General features: G+C 54.4%; 1 protein-coding gene across 8 annotated transcripts in view; it reads left to right on the forward strand.

Annotated features, from left to right (window-relative positions):
* The window catches only part of ARHGAP32 (Rho GTPase activating protein 32), a 246412-nt gene that overhangs the window by 139798 nt on the left and 87601 nt on the right, over positions 1 to 19013 (forward strand). For all 8 annotated transcript variants that reach the window (XM_064173280.1, XM_064173279.1, XM_064173274.1 and 5 more), the window contains one exon: positions 10919 to 11005. In XM_064173280.1, coding sequence (XP_064029350.1) covers positions 10919 to 11005 — 87 coding nt within the window. The remainder of the gene's footprint in view (positions 1 to 10918; positions 11006 to 19013) is intronic.

Genomic DNA, 19013 nt, shown 5'->3' on the forward strand with positions numbered 1-19013 from the left:
AGTTTGAGGCAGGTTCATTACTTCTTGGCTTTTATTCTCTCTTTGTGCAGTCCAAGTCACTGCAGTGATCTCCAGCTCAGTCTGTGCTTGGGAAGAGAAAGGTTCAGCATCATAACCTGCTAGGAGCAGATGGGACAAGGAGAGTTGTGGCTACATGGTGTAGGGCTCCAGAGAGACACTGGAATGTGTTGCCCATGGAGGTCATGGATGCCCCTCCCTGGGGGTGTTCAGGGTCAGGCTGGATGAGGCTTTGAGCAACCTGGGCTGGTGGGAGGTGTCCCTGCCCAGGGCAGGGGGCTTAGGACTGGATGAGCTTTAAATTCTCTTCCATCCCAAACCATGCTTTGAACCTTTGAGTTTCTGAACCCCAAATCTGGGCTGATGCCCTTGGTGGTGGCTGTCTGTGCTGCTAACATCCTGCTGGTGAATGTGACTTTGCAGGTGCCACAGTGGTCAGAGCAGGGACCCTGTGGACAAGGTGGCACATTTTGGGTGTTATCATATCATAGATATCATAGAATCAGCCAGGTTGGAAGGGACATCCAAGCTCAGCCAGCCCAACCTAGCACCCAGCCCTATCCAGTCAACCAGACCATGACACTCAGTGCCTCATCCAGTCCTTTCTTGAACACCTCCAGGCACAGCCACTCCACCACCTCCCTGGGCAGCCCATTCCAGTGCCAATCACTCTCTCTGCCAACAACTTCCTCCTAACATCCAGCCTAGACCTGCCCTGGCACAGCTTGAGGCTGTGTCCCCTTCTTCTGTTGCTGGCTGCCTGGCAGCAGAGCCCAACCCCACCTGGCTACAATGCCCCTTCAGGTAGTTGTAGGCAGCAACTAAGAGACCAGGGAAGATTTTGCCAGCAAACTTCTCCTCAGCAAGGTCCCTTCCAACCCAAACCATTCATAAGACAGTAGGGGTTGGTAGGGACCTCTGGAGATCACTGTGTCACAGTATCACAGTACCACAGTCAGAGCAGGTCCCACGGGAACACATCCCGGTGGGCTTTGAAAGCTTCCAGGGAAGGAGACCTTCTGCGGCTGTAGGATTTGAATACCTGTTCTCTGCAGGGCATGCAGGGAGCGAACAGAGGAGCGTTGTCCCTGGGCGCTAGGGCACACATCCTGCATTGATTTGCTGCTCTCACTCTACCGGCAGCGGCAGAGGAGTTCGGTGGAGCTTCAGCTCCGAGCAGTTGCATCCCAGCGGGAAAGAGCAGGCGGTGAGGAATCAGCTTGCCTCAAGCTCTGCTGGCGTTCAGCCGTGCCACGGCGCTTCGCTGCCATGCTTTCTGTTGTGCTGTTTGTTGCTTTGGTCTGGGCTCTTTCCCCTCCTTCTCCTCCGGAGCCGTAGCAGCGGCGGCGGCAGAGGCTGCTGTGCGCCCGCCCGAGCGCAGCCGCTGCGCGCATTTCCCTCCCTCCTTGTTTCTCTTGGCTCTTGCGAGACTCCACGGCTCGTTTGCGGGACCTTTCCAAGGAGAGAGAAAAGAACACCACTGGGTTGCTCTGCAGTGCAAATTGAGCATGAAATGGGCAGCGTGGAAACGGCTGACGGGGCCGCGGGGGCAGCTCCTCCATGCTATTCATAGGCGCGTTCAGCCCCAGCGGCGGCAGCGGCGGCACCGGGGCGGGCGGCGAGCGGCCGAGCTGCACCTCCGCACCGGCGTCTGACCCTGCCCGCCTGGAGCCGCTGCCTTTCCGAGCTGATGCCGGCAAGGCTTTTGCGATTAGCTGCTGGGAAGCTGCGGAGGGACCTGGAGCTGTTAGGCCTCGGCTAAGAGGCTGCCACCCATGGGAAGAATAGGTCCTTGTAGCAGGGGTAAGTAGCGCTCAGCCCCGCGCAGCTCCTGGCCGCTCCCTGCCGCTTCCCTGTCTCGCTGCCACATCCCTGTCTCTCTGCCACATCCCTGCCTCTCTGCCACATCCCTATCTCTCTGCCACATCCCTGTCTCTGCCACATCCATGTCTCTCTGCCACATCCCTGTCTCGCTGCCACATCCCTGTCTCTCTGCCACATCCCTGTCTCCCTGCCACATCCCTATCTCTCTGCCACATCCCTGTCTCTGCCACATCCATGTCTCTCTGCCACATCCCTGTCTCGCTGCCACATCCCTGTCTCTCTGCCACATCCCTGTCTCGCTGCCACATCCCTGTCTCTCTGCCACATCCATGTCTCTGCCACATCCCTGTCTCTGCCACATCCCTGTCTCTCTGCCACATCCCTGTCTCGCTGCCACATCCCTGTCTCTCTGCCACATCCCTGTCTCTGCCACATCCCTGTCTCTCTGCCACATCCCTGTCTCTCTGCCACATCCCTGTCTCTCTGCCACATCCCTGTCTCTCTGCCACATCCCTGTCTCTCTGCCACATCCATGTCTCTCTGCCACATCCATGTCTCTCTGCCACATCCCTGTCTCTGCCACATCCCTGTCTCTCTGCCACATCCCTGTCTCTCTGCCACATCCCTGTCTCTCTGCCACATCCCTGTCTCTGCCACATCCCTGTCTCGCTGCCACATCCCTATCTCTGCCACATCCCTGTCTCTCTGCCACATCCCTGTCTCGCTGCCACATCCCTGTCTCGCTGCCACATCCCTGTCTCTCTGCCACATCCATGTCTCTGCCACATCCCTGTCTCTGCCACATCCCTGTCTCTCTGCCACATCCCTGTCTCGCTGCCACATCCCTGTCTCTCTGCCACATCCCTGTCTCGCTGCCACATCCATGTCTCTCTGCCACATCCCTGTCTCTCTGCCACATCCCTGTCTCTGCCACATCCCTGTCTCGCTGCCGCGATGCCAGGGCACTGCTGACAGCCCAGCAGCACACCTCGAGCATGGCACCAGGTGCCCGTGTAGCCATAAAGGAAGATTCTCATTTCCCAGGCAGGGTTTTCTCCGTGGTTCCCGGGGTGGGGGTTGGGGCTGTGGCACTCGTGTGCAGCCTGTCCTCAGCTCAGCGGTTCCTCAGCTCGGGATAATGCAGGCTGTGCCTCTCCTCCCGGAGGTGAACCTGTGGCCTTTGGGAAGGGTTTTTTTTGCACTGAGGCAGTCAGTCTGCAATCCATATTAATGAGGTGTAAGGAATTAACTGGGGAGCATCCCAGCCAGTGGTTTCTTTCCTGCCTCAGCAGAACTGAGTGGCTTCAGAGGGAGGATTTTAAATTCCTGCTGCATCTCCTGGCGCTTAAAGGGAGCGAGAGGCTGTAAGGGATGGGGTGTGCTGCATTTTAGGGTGCTAGATGTGTTCCAACACCTAGGACACTTTCTTTGTTGTCAGGGGATGTTGAGCATGAGCAAAGGTGGCTTTATGAAATGGGATGAGCTGACCATTTGTTTCCTTTCCTTTTGACCTTCCACTCCTCCTCCTTTAACACCTGGAATACAAACTGCCTGTAGACTGTGTGATAGGAACTTTGTAATGCTAGATAAACTGTGTGGTGTGCAATAATGATGGGGAATATGGAATGTAAAGCACAGGATAGAGGTGACCTGTTGACAAAAAGAGTGTAGATTGACTCAGGATTTGTGTCTGATTAATCTTTGAGCCTTTATGCCAAGTTTCTTTTTGGTGCAGATATCAATAAAGTGAAAAAGAGCTCTGGATAAATCTTTAATCAGGTGCAGAGGCACAAAACACTCCTCTTAGATGCCACGCTGGCAGGAGCCACAGCAGAACAGACAGCAGACAGATAAGTTTTACATGTGCTTTTTCATTCATAGGCAGTAAATTATTCACCAGGCAAAATCAGCATCTGGGCTTTCTAGGAATAGCTTTATCCATGAGCCTACCTCTGAAATTCCTGCCTCAGGCAGCTCAGTCCTACTCCAAGCTCTCAACCAGCATCCACGAGGTCCCTGTGAAATCCTGGTGAGAACTGCTCCTTCACTTGGAAATCCCAAGTCCCTGCTAGGATGTGTCATAAGTTCTCTCTTTGTGCTGGCTCAGCTCTCCTTGCCTTTTGTGGAGGAGACTTGGACTTAAACCACTTCCTATTTCCTGCCTATCTTTGCTGCTTGCTTTTGGTGTGACCCACTGAGGCTTTTGTGCCTTGCACACAGATTTGCATATGTGAATAAAGAGGAGTTCTTCCCATGCTGCTGTTTTCTCTCCCTTAGCTGCACCAGGCTGAGGGACACCTTTCCTGTCAGCTTTTGGTTAGTGGGCCAAGAGCTGCTGATAGAGTTCCTGAGTTAGCCACAAATCTGAGCTTAACTCTTGCCCTGAGTCAGAGAAGCTGAGAGATTTGTTGTGTGTTTTCTCTGTGCCTTTGTGCTTGGCTGGGCAGAGTAGAGCAGGGACTGCTTGGAGTAGCTGCTTCCAAAGTGCTGTTTGCAGGGCAGTGCCTCTTGCACTCCAAATTCAGCAGCTAGGGGCTGGAGATGAATTATCTGGGATCTGTTTGTTTGGCTTTGTGGCTTTTTTCTTGCTCTGATTCCTTACAACAGGCTTCTGTGAGTAGCTGAGTTTTCTCCCTGCTTCCTTTTTTTGCCTTTCTTTTTGATCTCCCACATTTTCAAAGCAAGGAATTCACAGGGAACAACTCAATATGCTCTGGAGATGTAGGGGACAAGCTCCTAACAGCTTCACAAGAGTCAAATCTCAGGAGTTTGAAACAAAGCAAGTTTAAAGTCCCTATCCTGGGCCAGACATGCTGCTTGCTCTCTAACAGCCAGTTCTAACAAGACACTCAAATGTGTGTTCAAATTCTTCTCCATCAAAGCCCTCTGCTTGGGGCCAGGTTTATTGGACCTGGAGGGATCTGTGCCAGGAGCTGCTGCAGTCTTTGCTTCCCTATTCTGACAGCAGTGTGATGCTGAGGGGCACCTGTGCCCTTGGTCCTCTCACACACCTTTGCAGTTGCTGTTAGTAAGGAAAGCTTTCATTTGGGTGTTGTATGGAAATTGAATTGGAAAGAGCTACTTCTGCTCCTCAGGACTGGTTTGGTTCCCTTCTGCCTCTCTGACATGTGTTGCTTTAATTCCCTTCCCCTCCCCCAGTCTTTGCCCATTATTCCTCTCCCCCCTTTGCCCCTTATTTTCCACCCACTTTGCCTCTTACTTTCCCCTTCTTTGCCCATCATTCCCCCCTTTGCCCATTATCCCCCCCCCTTATCCCTTATTTCCCCCATTTGCCCCTTACTTGCCCCCTTTTTGTCCCTTATTTTCCCCTCCTTTGCCCCCTTTTTCTCCTTTTGCCCCCCTTTTCCCCACCTTTCCCCCCTTCTCCCTCTTCCTTTGCTTCCTTTCTCTCCTTTTGCCCACCTTTTCCCCACCTTTCCCCCCTTCTCCCTCTTCCTTTGCTTCCTTTCTCTCCTTTTGCCCCCCTTTTGCCCCTTTCCCCCCTTCTCCCTCTTCCTTTGCCCCTTTCTCCCCTTTCCCCCCCCCTTTTCCCCCCCTTTTCCCCACCTTTCCCCCCTTCTCCCTCTTCCTTTGCTTCCTTTCTCTCCTTTTGCCCCCCTTTTGCCCCTTTCCCCCCTTCTCCCTCTTTCTTTGCCCCTTTCTCCCCTTTCCCCCCCCTTTCCCCCCCCTTTCCTCCCCCTTTTCCCCACCTTTCCCCCCTTCTCCCTCTTCCTTTGCCTCCTTTCTCTCCTTTTGCCCCCCTTTTCCCCACCTTTCCCCCCTTCTCCCTCTTCCTTTGCCTCCTTTCTCTCCTTTTGCCCCCCTTTTGCCCACCTTTCCCCCCTTCTCCCTCTTCCTTTGCCCCTTTCTCCCCCTTTCCCCCCCTTTCCCCTCCTTTCCCCCCTTCTCCCTCTTCCTTTCCCCCCTTTCTCCTCCCTTTGCCCCCTTTTTCCCCTCCTCTTTGTCACCTTTCTCCCCCTCTTTCTCCCCCTTATACCTCCCCTTTGCCCCCCCATTCCCCTTTGTTCCCTCCTGTTCCTCTTTTCCCCTTTTTCCTCTCACTTTTTCCCCTTTTCCTCCCTTTTTATTCTGTTTTTCCCCCTTTTGCCCCCCTTTCCCCCTAGCCCAGCTCACCCAAGGCCTCCTCCAACCTGGCCTTGAACACCTCCAGGGAGGGAGCATCCACAACCTCCCTGAGCAACCTGTGCCAGTGTCTCACCACCTTTGCTGTAAGAGAAGTTCTTCCTGAGCTTTAAATGCCAAAGACAGAGCCCCCAAATTCCACCCTGGGGTGGCAAATCCATCTTCTGGAGCCTGCTACCAGGGTGTTATGTCCTCCTTGCCAGTCAGAAAGTGCCTGATGCAGCAGGGGAGGAGGGGGGGGGGCTCATTGGTTTGGTTTTAATCACATCAGATATATTTAACTCGATGAAAAGATTCCGTTTGCAGACCTGAAGAAGTTGATTTTGTGCCTAATGGAGTCCCTAATGGCTGCATCTGAGAAGCTGTAATGAATATTTCATTGCTTGTGGAGCTCGACCTTCTTACACGTTTAGAGGAAATAAAAGGGTGAGCCCCCAGGAGAAAACACTGGGGGCTGGAAGCAGGAAAATCTGGGAGAAGGAGGCCTGAGAAACAGCTCTCTGAGATTGTTGTGTCTCAGTGAGCTTCAGCAGCAAATGTGCTTGGCTTAAGAATGAAAGCAAACAAACTCCAGCAGCAGAGACAGAAGGTGCCTGTGTGGGCAGCTCAGCTGGGAGTCAGGGCTTGGCAGGGAGACCTTTCCCAGGGGTCTGCTGCTGGCTGCAGCAAGAGGCAAGTTGTGTCAGGGTTCCTCCTTGGCACCAGCTGCACATGCCCAGGAGGAGCAGGGCAGTGATCATTCCTCTCTGCTGGGCAGTGGTGAGGCCAAGCCTTGAGTCCTGCATTCATTTCTCTGGGGCAGGGTTGGAACTAGATGCCACAGCTTGAGTGCTGTGTCCAGCTCTGGGCTTCTCCATTGCAGAGAGATGTTGAGGTGCTGGAAGGTGTTGAGAGAAGGGCAGCAAGGCTGGGGAGGGGCCTGGAGCACAGCCCTGTGAGGAGAGGCTGAGGGAGCTGGGGGGGTGCAGCCTGCAGCAGAGGAGGCTCAGGGCAGAGCTCATTGCTGTCTGCAGCTGCCTGCAGGGAGGCTGTAGCCAGGTGGGGTTGGGCTCTGCTGCCAGGCAAGCAGCAACAGAAGAAGGGGACACAGCCTCAAGCTGTGCCAGGGCAGGTTCAGGCTGGATATGATGAGGAAGTTCCTGGCAGAGAGAGTGATTGGCATTGGAATGGGCTGCCCAGGGAGGTGGTGGAGTGGCTGTGGCTGGAGGTGTTGCAGCCAAGCCTGGCTGGGGCACTTAGTGCCATGGTCTGGTTGGTTGGGCAGGGCTGGGTGCTAGGTTGGGCTGAGCTTGGAGCTCTCTTCCAACCTGCTTGATTCTATGATTCTATGCTCCAGGCCCCTCAGCAGCTTTGGATCCTCCTCTGGACTCTCTCCAGTAGTTCCCTGTCTCTCTTGAGCTGGGGAGCCCAGAGTTGGACAGAAAACTCCATCTGAGCCCTCACTAGGGCAGAGTAGAGGGGCAGGAGAACCCTGCAGTTCCTGCCTTGCACTGCCCTTGCACTGCTTTCTTTCGGGTGCTGCTTTTTGAGCTCTCCAAGGGAAGAAATGGAGCTTGAGAGATAAAAATACTCTTGAGACATGTCAGCCCTGCCTTCACTTTCTGCATTACTGCAGGATATTTGTGTTTGGGTAACAAAGCCACCGATGGAAATGTTCTTTTCCTGCTCTGAAGCCACAGTTGAGGAGAAAGCAGGAGAAGATGGGGAAGGGTGTGGGAGGATAATTAGTCCATTTAGCAAGATAAATCTGGAGAGGAGAAAAACAGGGCAGAGGAATACATTTAAGCTGTCAGGGTAATTAGTCAGAAAATGCTTCCCTGGTTGGAAAAAGTCATTTGCCAAGCTGAAATTTCCAGTGGAATAAAGTAGCATCTTCAAACGTGTCTCAAACTGAACCAGCTCCTGGAGGTGCAAGGCAAAGTGAAGCAAGAAGTGGGTCCAGAAGTGGGGTTTGAATCACCCAGGCTTGGTTCTAGGGAGATTGAAACTAGATGTTAGGAAAGGGTTGGTTAAGTGAGGGTGGTGAGGCACTGGCACAGGTTGAGGGTGGTGAGACACTGGCACAGGTTGCCCAGGGAGGTTGTGGAGCACAGAAGCACCCAACGTGATCAAAGATCACGTTGGGTGCTTCTGTGCTCCACAACCTCCCTGGAGGTGTTCAAGGCCAGGTTGGAAGAGAGCTCCAAGCTCATCCAGTCCAACCTAGCACCCAGCCCTGTCCAGTCAACCAGACCATGGCACTGAGTGCCCCAGCCAGGCTTGGCTTCAACACCTCCAGGGATGGTGACTCCACCACCTCCCTGGGCAGCTCATTCCAATGCCAAACCATTCAGTGGATCTATGCAGATCATCAGGTCAGTTCCCAGTGCTGTCAGCTGTGGAAACTCGATGAGCCTTGTGCCAAGGTGGCTGTGAGCAGCAGCAGCAGTGGCAGTGGTGTCTGTCTGGTTGCCTTGAATTGCACCTCAGAGAAACGTGAGCAGAGGAGCAGCTCGCCTGGGAACAATGATGTGTCCTCTGCCAGGAAAAGCCCTCAGCCTTTCCACTGACTTCAAACTCCTGGCAAAAGGCACTTGTGCAGCATTCTTCCCTCCCCCAGAGTTCTACAGCTGTGCTCTGTGGCTGAGATGGAACCTGGTGGAGTTCATGCCTGCCCCTGAGGCTGATTCATGCCATCTGCCTCCTCACGTCCTTCCATGCTGGGCAGCTTGAATCTCCCTTGACCTCCTCATGCTGCCTGGGTCACTGTGATAGAATCATAGAATCAACCAGGTTGGAAGAGACCTCCAAGCTCAGCCAGTCCAACCTAGCACCCAGCCCTATCCAATCAACTAGACCATGGCACTAAGTGCCTCAGACAGTCTTTTCTTCAACACCTCTCAGGGACAACACCTCAGGTAGTTGTAGACAGCAATGAGGTCAGCCCTGAGCCTCCTATCCAAGCTAAACAGTCCCAGCTCCCTCAGCCTCTCCTCACAGGAGCAGTGTTCCAGGCCTCTCAACAGCTTCATTGCCCTTCTCTGGTTACATTCCAGTATCTCAGCATCTCTCTTGAATTGAAGAGCCCAAAACTGGACACAGCACTCCAGGTGTGGCCTCATCAGTGTTGAGCACAGGGGCAGAATAACCTCCCTTGTCCTGCTGGCCACACTGTTCCTGAGCCAGGCCAGGATGCCATTGGCTCTGCTGCCCACCTGGGCACTGCTGCCTCCTCTGCAGCTACTATCTACCAGTACCCCCAGGTCCCTTTCTTCTTGGCTACTCCTCAGCCACTCTTCCCAGCCTGTATCACCACTTGGGGTTGTTGTGGGGTTGTTGTGCCAGGGCTGCTCACTTGAGTGGAGTCCCAGATGGACAGGCATGAGGTGAGAGGGGTGAACGTGGCTTGTGAGGAGCAGCTGAGGGAACTGGGGTTGTGTAGTCTGGAGAAGGCTGAGTGCTTCTTGCTGTGACAGGAGAGTGGTGCTGCCTCTGCTCCCATGGAAGTGCTCTCCATGCTCACTCATCTCTGCTCTTTAGGTCTCAGCCGTGGCAGAGCCTCTGTGCCTTCCAGCCAGCCCCACAGTAGCCTTGAAACCCTGGAGCTCCAGGCAAACAAAGGAGTCTCTCAGTTGCTTCTCCCCAGGCACAGATCTGCCAGGCTGTGATGGAGGATTATTGTTGCAGGGAGAGCAGAAGGCAGCTTCCAAAGCTACTTTGGAGAGCAGGGATGAGAGCACAGACACTGAGCTATGCCCTGGGAAGCTACTGAGCAGGACTTGCCAGTGTGCCCTGGCAGGACTCACTTCCCCTCCTGTGCACTCTGTTGCTGTTTATCTCTCCTGGGTTCTCCTCTGTAGGGACTCCTGTGGTCACTGCCCTTAGCTCAGAGATGAGCTGATGGTCTCAGGCACTTGAAACATGAAGTCTTGTGTCTGTTTGTCACACAGTGCTCAGAGGCTGCAGCAGCTCTGCTGTGAGCACAGACTGAAAGAGTTGGGGCTGTGCAGGCTGGAGCAGAGGAGGCTCCCAGGTGACCTTCTTGTGGCCTGCCAGCATCTAAAGGGGGCTACAAAAAAGCTGGGGAGAGACTTTTGAGGCTGTGAGGGAGTGGCAGGAATGGGGAGAATGGAGCAGAGCTGGAGGTGGGGAGAGTGAGGCTGGAGGTGAGGAGGAAGTTGTTGAGCAGGAGAGTGGTGAGAGGCTGGAATGGGTTGCCCAGGGAGGTGGTTGAGGCCCCATGGCTGGAGGTGTTTGAGGCCAGGCTGGCTGAGGCTGTGTGCAGCCTGCTCTAGGGTAGGGTGTCCCTGGGCATGGCAGGGGGTTGGAACTGGCTGCTCCTTGTGCTCCCTTCCAACCCTGACTGATTCTATGGTTCTTCCTTTGGCCAACCAACCTTCTGGATTCTCTGCAGCTGCAGCAGACTCTGGTGAATTGTGATGGTCTCAACCAGCAGGAAGGGAATTGGTGTTCAGGAAGTTCTTTAATTCAAGAAATTCTTGACAGTGAAGGTGGTGAGACACTGGAGTAGGTTGCCTGGGGGGTGTGTGTGTGGATGTTCCCTCCCTGGAGGTGCTCAAGGCCAGGCTGGATGAGGTCCTGAGCAACCTGGGCTAGTGAGAGGTGTCCCTGCCTCTGGGTAAAGCCCAATGGCACTGGTGGGTCTGGTTAATGCCCAGTGGCACTGGGGGCTCTGGATAAAGCCCTGTGGCACTGGGGACTCTAGATAAAGCCCAGTGGCACTGGGGGCTCTGGGCAAGCCTGAGTGCTGTTTTCTGCCTGCCAGCTCCAGGCAGAGCAGCACTTCCCCAGTTCCCTGACCCTCCTTGTCTCAGAGCAAGTTGCTGGCAGCACTGTGCTCCATGCATTATGCCTTGCCTGGCTTGTCCTGCTCACTGACCTGCTCCTTCTCTCTTCCTCTTCCCTCCACCCCCTCCCCTCTGCCCTGGTGCAGCTTTCGCTCCCGGAGGAGCAGAATGAAGTGACGAGGAACGGCTGTGAGTCCAAGGAGCTGGTCTACCTGGTGCAGATCTCCTGTCAGGTAAGGCCTCTCTGTTCTGTCCCTCAGCTCAGCTGGCAGGCTGGAGTGCACTCTCTGTGGCAGCACAGCCTTGGAACCTGTGGGTACAGCACTGCCCTGCAGCACCTGTGGGGTTTTTGCCACTCCCTGCCTAGCCTAGCCCCCAAGAGGATGCTCCCCAGGAGGATGCTGCTCAGAAGCATTCTGTCTGTGGCATTGCAGCCTGCTAGTATGGAGCAAAAGAGAGCATGGAGGGGAGCAAAGGGAATCTGCTAAGCAAATAATCCTTGCTGCAGCTTGTGCTGAGCTGCACAGCAATTAGCCTGTAGCCCCAGGCCTGTGTGCTGTGGCTGCCAGCTGAGGGGGGGGTGTGCTGACACACAGACACACCAGACACACAGACAGAGGAGCTGCAGGAAGCTGAGCAGTGGTTGGCCTGATGGCAGCCAGGAGCTGGGAATTGCTGATCTCTTCCCACTGGGGTGGGCAGATCTCTGGTGTGAGATTCTTTCGCTGCCTCTGCCACCTGCTGCTTCCTACCCCAGGCTCCCACCTGCTCGTGGGGCTGTGGTGGCTGTGTGAGGTGCTGCCCAGAAGGGGATTTGATTGCAGGGCCTTGAGTGAAGTTGTTTGGAGCAGACACATTGCACTGTCAGAAGCAATTGAGGCTTAACAGCTGTGTGTGGTCATATTGCTGCTCTTAGCTCAGTCCTCTCCAGGACTCAGCCCTCCCTCAGCACCCACCATAGCAGTTTGTGCTGGCACATCACTGTGGCATCTGCCTCTCCTCCTGCCTTCACCAGCCTACTGGCATTAGAGCCACAGAAGCATCAGTGTGCAGGCACTTTGCTCTTCTGCCCTCCCTGGTGGGTGCTGGAGAGCTGTGGGGAGCAAGACCTCTTTCTGCACTGGTGCAGAGGTGCAGCTTGGCAGCAGCTGGGCCACAGCAGCGTGGTCAGTGTGACAGACACAGAGCAATTGCTCTCTTCTCAGGGGGTGTGGCAGTGGGCATGTGCCTGTGCCCAGCCAGGAGCAGCACAGTGACTGGGAAGGGACACCTTTGAGGGGGGTGGAGGAGGTTGGCACTGTGATAGCTTCTGAGGCTGCGTTCCCAGTGCTGAATGCAGAGGTGAGTTGTGGCTCCTCTCCTGGCTCTTGCAGCTGAGCCCCTGGAAATGGCAATAATCAGGGTCGTAGGGGGTGGGGTGGTAGAGGTTTAGATTGGATATGGGGAGGTTTAGGTTGGATATTAGAAGAAAGTTCTTCACTGAAAGGGCTCTCAAATGCTGGAATAGGCTGCCCAGGGAGGTGGTTGTGTCCCCATCCCTGGAGGGGTTTAAAAGAGAATGAGATGTGGTGCTGAGGGGCATGTTGAGGTGCTGGAAGGTGTTGAGAGAAGGGCAGCAAGGCTGGGGAGGGGCCTGGAGCACAGCCCTGTGAGGAGAGGCTGAGGGAGCTGGGGGGGTGCAGCCTGCAGCAGAGGAGGCTCAGGGCAGAGCTCATTGCTGCCTGCAGCTGCCTGCAGGGAGGCTGTAGCCAGGTGGGGTTGGGCTCTGCTGCCAGGCACCCTGCAACAGAAGAAGGGGACACAGCCTCAAGCTGTGCCAGGGCAGGTTCAGGCTGGATGTTAGGAGGAAGTTGTTGTCAGAGAGAGTGATTGGCATTGGAATGGGCTGCCCAGGGAGGTGGTGGAGTTGCTGATGCTGGAGTTGTTGCAGCCAAGCCTGGCTGGGGCACTTAGTGCCATGGTCTGGTTGGTTGGGCAGGGCTGGGTGCTAGGTTGGGCTGGCTGAGCTTGGAGCTCTCTTCCAACCTGCCTGATTCTATGGTTTAGCCCCAGCCTTGGGAGAGTTAGAGACTGGCTGCAGATGATAATCTGAAAGGTCTTTCCACACAGTTCCATGATTCCCTGATTCTCTAACCTGGAAGAAAACATCTCTAATCTTTCTGCCCACTTGTTGACTGATGGCTCTAAGGCTTACCAGGGCAGCCTCAGGTGTAGCTGTCTGCTGATGCCCTGCAGAGCACATTCATGCAGGAGCAAGCCCCAAGTGTAGCCAGTCACCAGCTCATGGCATGCAAGGCGCTGCTGGAGCCTAACTGAAGTGAGGCAGCTGCACAGGAGCTCATCTGACACTTGTGTCAGGCTCTCAGATGCTTTCCAGAGGCCTTTCTGGGAGCACAGATTTGATGTGTGGGGGCCACATGGTGAATTCTGTGCCTTGGCTAGGGAAGGTGATGCTTTGCAGCAAGGTTAGCTGAGCTGCTGCCCAGTAGATCAAACCCAGCTGCTGAGGACTTTGGCTGTCCAGTGGATTGAACCCAGCTGCTGAGGACCTTTCTTGTCCAGAGAGTCATAGAATCATAGAATCAGTCAGAAGTTAGAAGGACCACAAGGAGCAGCCAGTTCCAACCCCCCTGCCATGCCCAGGGACACCCTACCCTAGAGTAGGCTGCACACAGCCTCAGCCAGCCTGGCCTCAAACACCTCCAGCCATGGGGCCTCAACCACCTCCCTGGGCAACCCCTGCCAGGCTCTCACCACTCTCCTGCTCAACAACTTCCTCCTCACCTCCAGCCTCACTCTCCCCACCTCCAGCTTTGCTCCATCCACCCCACTCCTGGCACTCCCTCACAGCCCCAAAAGTCCCTCCCCAGCTTTTTTGTAGCCCCCTTCAGATGCTGGCAGGCCACAAGAAGGTCACCTGGGAGCCTCCTCTGCTCCAGCCTGCACAGCCCCAACTCTTTCAGTCTGTGCTCACAGCAGAGCTGCTGCAGCCTCTCAGCATCCTCCTGGCCCTGCTCTGGACACACTCCAGCATCTGCACAGCCCTCTTGTCCCAGGGGCTCCAGAGCTGGCTGCAGGACTCTGGGTGGGGTCTCAGCAGAGCAGAGCAGAGGGGGAGAATCCCCTCCCTGGCCCTGCTGGCCACACTTCTGCTGCTGCAGCCCAGGCTCTGCTTGGCTCTCTGGGCTGCAAGTGCACACTGCTGGCTCCTGCTGAGCTTCTCCTCCAGCAGCACCCCCAAGTCCCTCTCCTCAGGGCTGCTCTCCAGCCTGGCACTGCCCAGACTGGATTAGTGCTTGGGGTTGCCTCGACCCAGATGCATCCCAGCTGCCGAGGACTTTGGCTGTCCAGAGAGTTGAGCCCAACTGCTGCTGATGTTGGTTGTCCAGTGGGTCATGCCCAGCTGCTGAAGACTTCTGCTACTTTTCTTTCTTCAGCATTAATCAATGAAATGAGGGCACTGGGAGTTGGCCTCCTGCCTTTAAAGGCTGGGCATAAAACTGCTCACCTTTTCCTTTCCTGCTTTCTGTTGTGAGCCATCCTTCTGGCTAGCTGAAACTTCTCCCCACCCCAGGTCTGAGATTCACCTCTGGCAGGGCCATCCCTGTCCCCATCTCTCAGCTACTTAAAAGCTGAGGAACTTGAGGCATCTGGATTCAATGAAGGGAAAGGCAGGGAAAGGAGCTGCACAGCTGAGCAGCATTTCTACCAGGGAGATGCTTCACTCCTGACATCTCAGTGCCTCTCCTAATGTCCAGGGAAAGATTCCATTCCATCATGACTTGGATACCAGTGGTGTCTGGATGGATTTGGCCCCACAGTAGGGTTGTATGGGAGGTGTGAAATAGCTCATGGAATGATAGTGCAGTGGAGAGAGAGGTTTTGGCAGGGCCCAGCCATGTCAGGCCAAAAAAAGAGTAAAGGAGGGAGGAAAAAGCTGTAAACTGAATTTCATGTTGCTCACCTTTTGGCCCTCTGCCAACCCTTAGTGTTCATCCTGCTTGCAGCAGCCTGCAGAAGTCCTCCTGCAGTTCTCAGGTGGACACAGGGAAAAAAGGAGTTGTGGTAAAATTAAGGCTCACTTTAAAAGCTTCAAGATGACAGGAGGAGGGGTGATGGGTTTGGGCAGGCAGAGGGGAGATTGAAAGTGGGTGTGAGGAAGAAGTTCTTTACAGTGAGGGGGTGAGACACTGGCACAGATTGAGGGTGGTGAGACATTGGCACAGGTTGCCCATGAAGGTTGTGGAGCATTGGGTGCTTCTGTGCTCCACAACCTCCATGGAGGTGTTCTGGACCAGATTGGATGAGACCTTGAGGGACCTGTTCTAGTGGGAGGTGTCCCTGCCTATGGCAGGGGGTTGGAACTAGCTGAGCTTTGGGGTCCCTTCCAACCTAAACCATTCCAACCCTTGGCCAGCAGTTGCTGTACAGGGTGCAGAGTCCTGTGCCCTGCTCTGGTGTTTGTTGTAGGCAGCCACTGGTGTCTGCTCTGTGTTGGTTTGGATTGACAGAATCAGGTCTCTGATGTGCTGGATGAAGGCATCTATGCAAATGAATGGCACTCGCAGCTCCCAGCTCTGCCTTGCAGGAGGTTCAAGCTCAGGACCTTATCACAGAGTCACTAAGGCTGGAAAAGACCTCTAGGATCATCAAGTCCAACCAGCAACCCACCACCACCATGGCTGTTAAACCATGGCCCCAAGTGCCATGGCCACAGGTCTCTTGCACACCTCCAGGCATGAGGACTCCACCACCTCCCTGGGCAGCTTCTTCCAATCCCTGATGGCTCTTGCAGCCAAGAAATCATTCCTAATATCCAACCTAAACCTCCCCTGCTGCAACTTGGGGCCATTTCCTCTTGTCCTACCAGGAGTGACCTGGGAGAAGAGACCAACCCCCCCCCAAGACCTTCTCCTTGCCAAGCTCTGAAGGCAGCCCCCAGCCAGCATTGGAAGCGTGGTTGCAGCAGGGAGAGCTTCCAAGGGCAGCAGGGAGAATGCCAGGAAAAACTGGGCTCCAGGGAGGAAGAACAGGCAGGATTCCCCATCCTGGGTGGTTTGTGGGGAGGAGAGAGTGGAATATATTGTCACAGAAGCAGATGTCTTACTCAGACTGCTAATGGCTAAAGTATGGTTTGCTGGTCCTGTCTGCTCCTCTAGCCCATACCCAAAGCCACTAACTGCTTGCAGGAGGATTTTTGAGGCAAACATTTGGGGGATTGGCTTTTGTCTTAAAGGCTTCTTCTTGGAGTCTATTAATAGATTTCTCTTGTGTGAGTGAAGCTCAAACACCTACAGAGCACTGACTGACTAAGTGCCACCAACTGCCTCCCTGTGAAGAGCTGCAGGTCTTCAAACAGATGTCTCAGGCCCAAGTTCTGGCACACAGTTAGATGCTTGTGTGGTTTAGAGGGGGGGGGGAAGAAGAGGAGAAAATCTGCTCTCCTCTTTGTTGAGCATCCAAGCTGGATCCTGCCCACCTCCAAATCTACTTTTGGAGCATCTATTACTGTGCTTCTCCTTGCTTAGCACAGAGCTTTCTGCTTTCTGTTGGTTAAAGGTTTTGCTGAACAAAAGTTGGGTCCTCTGTTAAGTAATAAATTCATAGAGCCATAGAATCAGGCAGGTTGGAAGAGAGCTCCAAGCTCAGGCAGCCCAACCTAGCACCCAGCCCTGCCCAACCAACCAGACCATGGCACTAAGTGCCCCAGCCAGGCTTGGCTTCAACACCTCCAGGCACAGCCACTCCACCACCTCCCTGGGCAGCCCATTCCAGTGCCAATCACTCTCTCTGCCAATAACTTCCTCCTCACATCCAGCCTGAACCTGCCCTGGCACAGCTTCAGGCTGTGTCCCCTTCTTCTGTTGCTGCTTGCCTGGCAGCAGAGCCCAACCCCACCTGGCTACAGCCTCCCTGCAGGCAGCTGCAGGCAGCAATGAGCTCTGGCCTGAGCCTCCTCTGCTGCAGGCTGCACCCCCCCAGCTCCCTCAGCCTCTCCTCATAGGGTTTGTGTTCCAGGCCTTTCACCACCTTCAGCTGAAGGTTCTGCAGTCTCTTGCCCCTATCTCTGCCTTCTGAGGTCTGTCTGCCTGTGTAGCTGCTGGATGAGGTCTACCAAGGATGAAAAGCAAATCCAGCCTGTGGGAGGTGGAATGCTTCCTGGATGGTCCAAGTAAACTAAAGCAACTCAGAATCATAGAAGCTCTTTGGTTGGAAAACACCTTTAGGATCATCAAGTCCAACCATTCCCTAACTCTACCAAGGCTGGGGCTGAAAGTCCCCCAGCACCACACCTCTGCCTCTTTAAACCTCTCCAGGGATGGGAACTCAACCAGCTCCCTGGGCAGCCTGTTCCAGGGTCCACATCTCTGCCTCTTTAAGCCTCTCCAGGGATGGGGACTCAAGCAGCTCCCTGGGCAGCCTGTTCCAGAGCTTAGGAACCCTTTCAGTGAAAGAGCTTCTTCTCATGTCCAACCTAAATCTCCCCTGGTGCAGCTTGAGGCCTTCCCTTCTTGTTTTATCACTTGCCTAGGAGCAAGAGACCAACACCCACAACTCCCACTGAAGTTTGCCCAGGTCAGGTACCTCCTAACCTTGTGAGTGTTGGAAGATCCCTGTGAGTCCCTCAGAACATTTCAGAGCTGCTCTGTGTGGATTGAATATTCCCAGATGTTCCCAGATGGTGAAAGCTTTCATGGGTCAGGAGGGGCTGGTTTCAATTAGTCAAAAGGCAAGCAACTGAAAATCCTTCTTTCCACAATGCTAATCCATCACTTGATGTCCTGTGCTGGAGTGCTTGATCTTAGGTCATCTCCTCCATGCCTTCTGCTCTCAGCAGCACTCAATAAAGCCAGAGTGACACCACCAGTGGGGGTTAATGAAGAGTGTATGGAGCTGGCAGGCAGCCTGAGGAGGGCTGCTGGGTGCTGTTCAAAGCTTGGATGATGCCAAAGTGCTGCCATGGTGTAGCTGGGACTCTTCCAGGCCTTTTGGAGGTAGGGAGGGGATGGAATGGCTCTGAGAGCTGAATAGTTACCATCCTTTACTCTGCAGCTTTCAGGGTAAGGGTGAATTTGAATTGGTCATAGAATTGACCATGGAATCATTAAGCTTGGCAAAGACCTCCAAGATCATTCAGTCCAGCCAGCAGCACAACACCACCATGGCCACTAAACCATGCCATGGTCTGGTTGACCTGGCTAGGGCTGGGTGCTAGGTTGGACTGGATGATCTTGGAGGTCTCTTCCAACCTGGTTGATTCTATGATTCTGTGTCCCAAAGTGTCATGGCCACAGGTTTCTTGAACAGCCCCAGGGATGGGCACTCCACCACCTCCCTGGGCAGCCTGTGCCTGTGCCTGAGCACCCTTGCAGCAAAGAAATTGTTCTTGATAACCAACCTGACCCTCTCTAGGTGCAGCTTGAGGCCATTTGCTCTCATCCCATTACTTGAGACTAGGGAGAAGAGACCAACAGCTCCCTCACTATACACTTACAGAGAGCTGAAGTGGGAGAAGAGGCCTCCTTGGGCAGCCTTTTCCAATGGCTGCTGATGAGCAAGAGGAAAAATGACTTCTGAGACTGAAATAGCCTCTCACACAGACATGCTGTCACGAAAGGGTTTCTTCAAGCAGCAGAATCCTTTCCAAGGAGGTGGTGGTTTGTTCCTGTCACATCCTTTGGGCATTTTGCCTTCAGAAAGCAAGCTCTGAATTCAATCAATCTTTCTGTATCCCACTGATGCTGTACTGAAGCAGGAGTGAAGATCCCTGTTGAAAGCCAAGGGGACAGGACAGCCATTGTGGTTCCCTGCTCTTAGTGATGCCTCTTGGCAGGGCTGCTGCTTGTCATGTGGTGCTCTGTAGGCAAGGCTGGGCCCAGCCACTAATTGAAGAGCACAGTTGGCTTGATTCTGCAGAGGCCCTGAATCCTGCCCCATAGCTGAGCAAGTCTTGGTGCACTGCAGAGGACAGCTTTGCAATTTGACTTGTTCTGCAGCAGCTCCAAGAGCTGGCCCTGGGCCAGGCCCAGAAGAAGAGGAGGATTGTGGTGGATGTTCCTGTTTTTCTTAGCTGCCCTGATGTTTGTTCCTGCTGGAGGAGTTTAGCATAAATCCATTTCTAATAGCAGCTTGGGGAAGTCTGACAGCCCTTTGGGGCAGAGCCCAAAGCAGGATCATAGCATTGCTTCAGTTGGAATAGGCCTCTGGGATCATCAAGTCCAACCAGCACCAAGTCTGGTG

The sequence above is a fragment of the Pogoniulus pusillus genome, chromosome 38 (genome assembly GCF_015220805.1).
Source record: "Pogoniulus pusillus isolate bPogPus1 chromosome 38, bPogPus1.pri, whole genome shotgun sequence".
NCBI classification, from domain to species: domain Eukaryota; kingdom Metazoa; phylum Chordata; class Aves; order Piciformes; family Lybiidae; genus Pogoniulus; species Pogoniulus pusillus.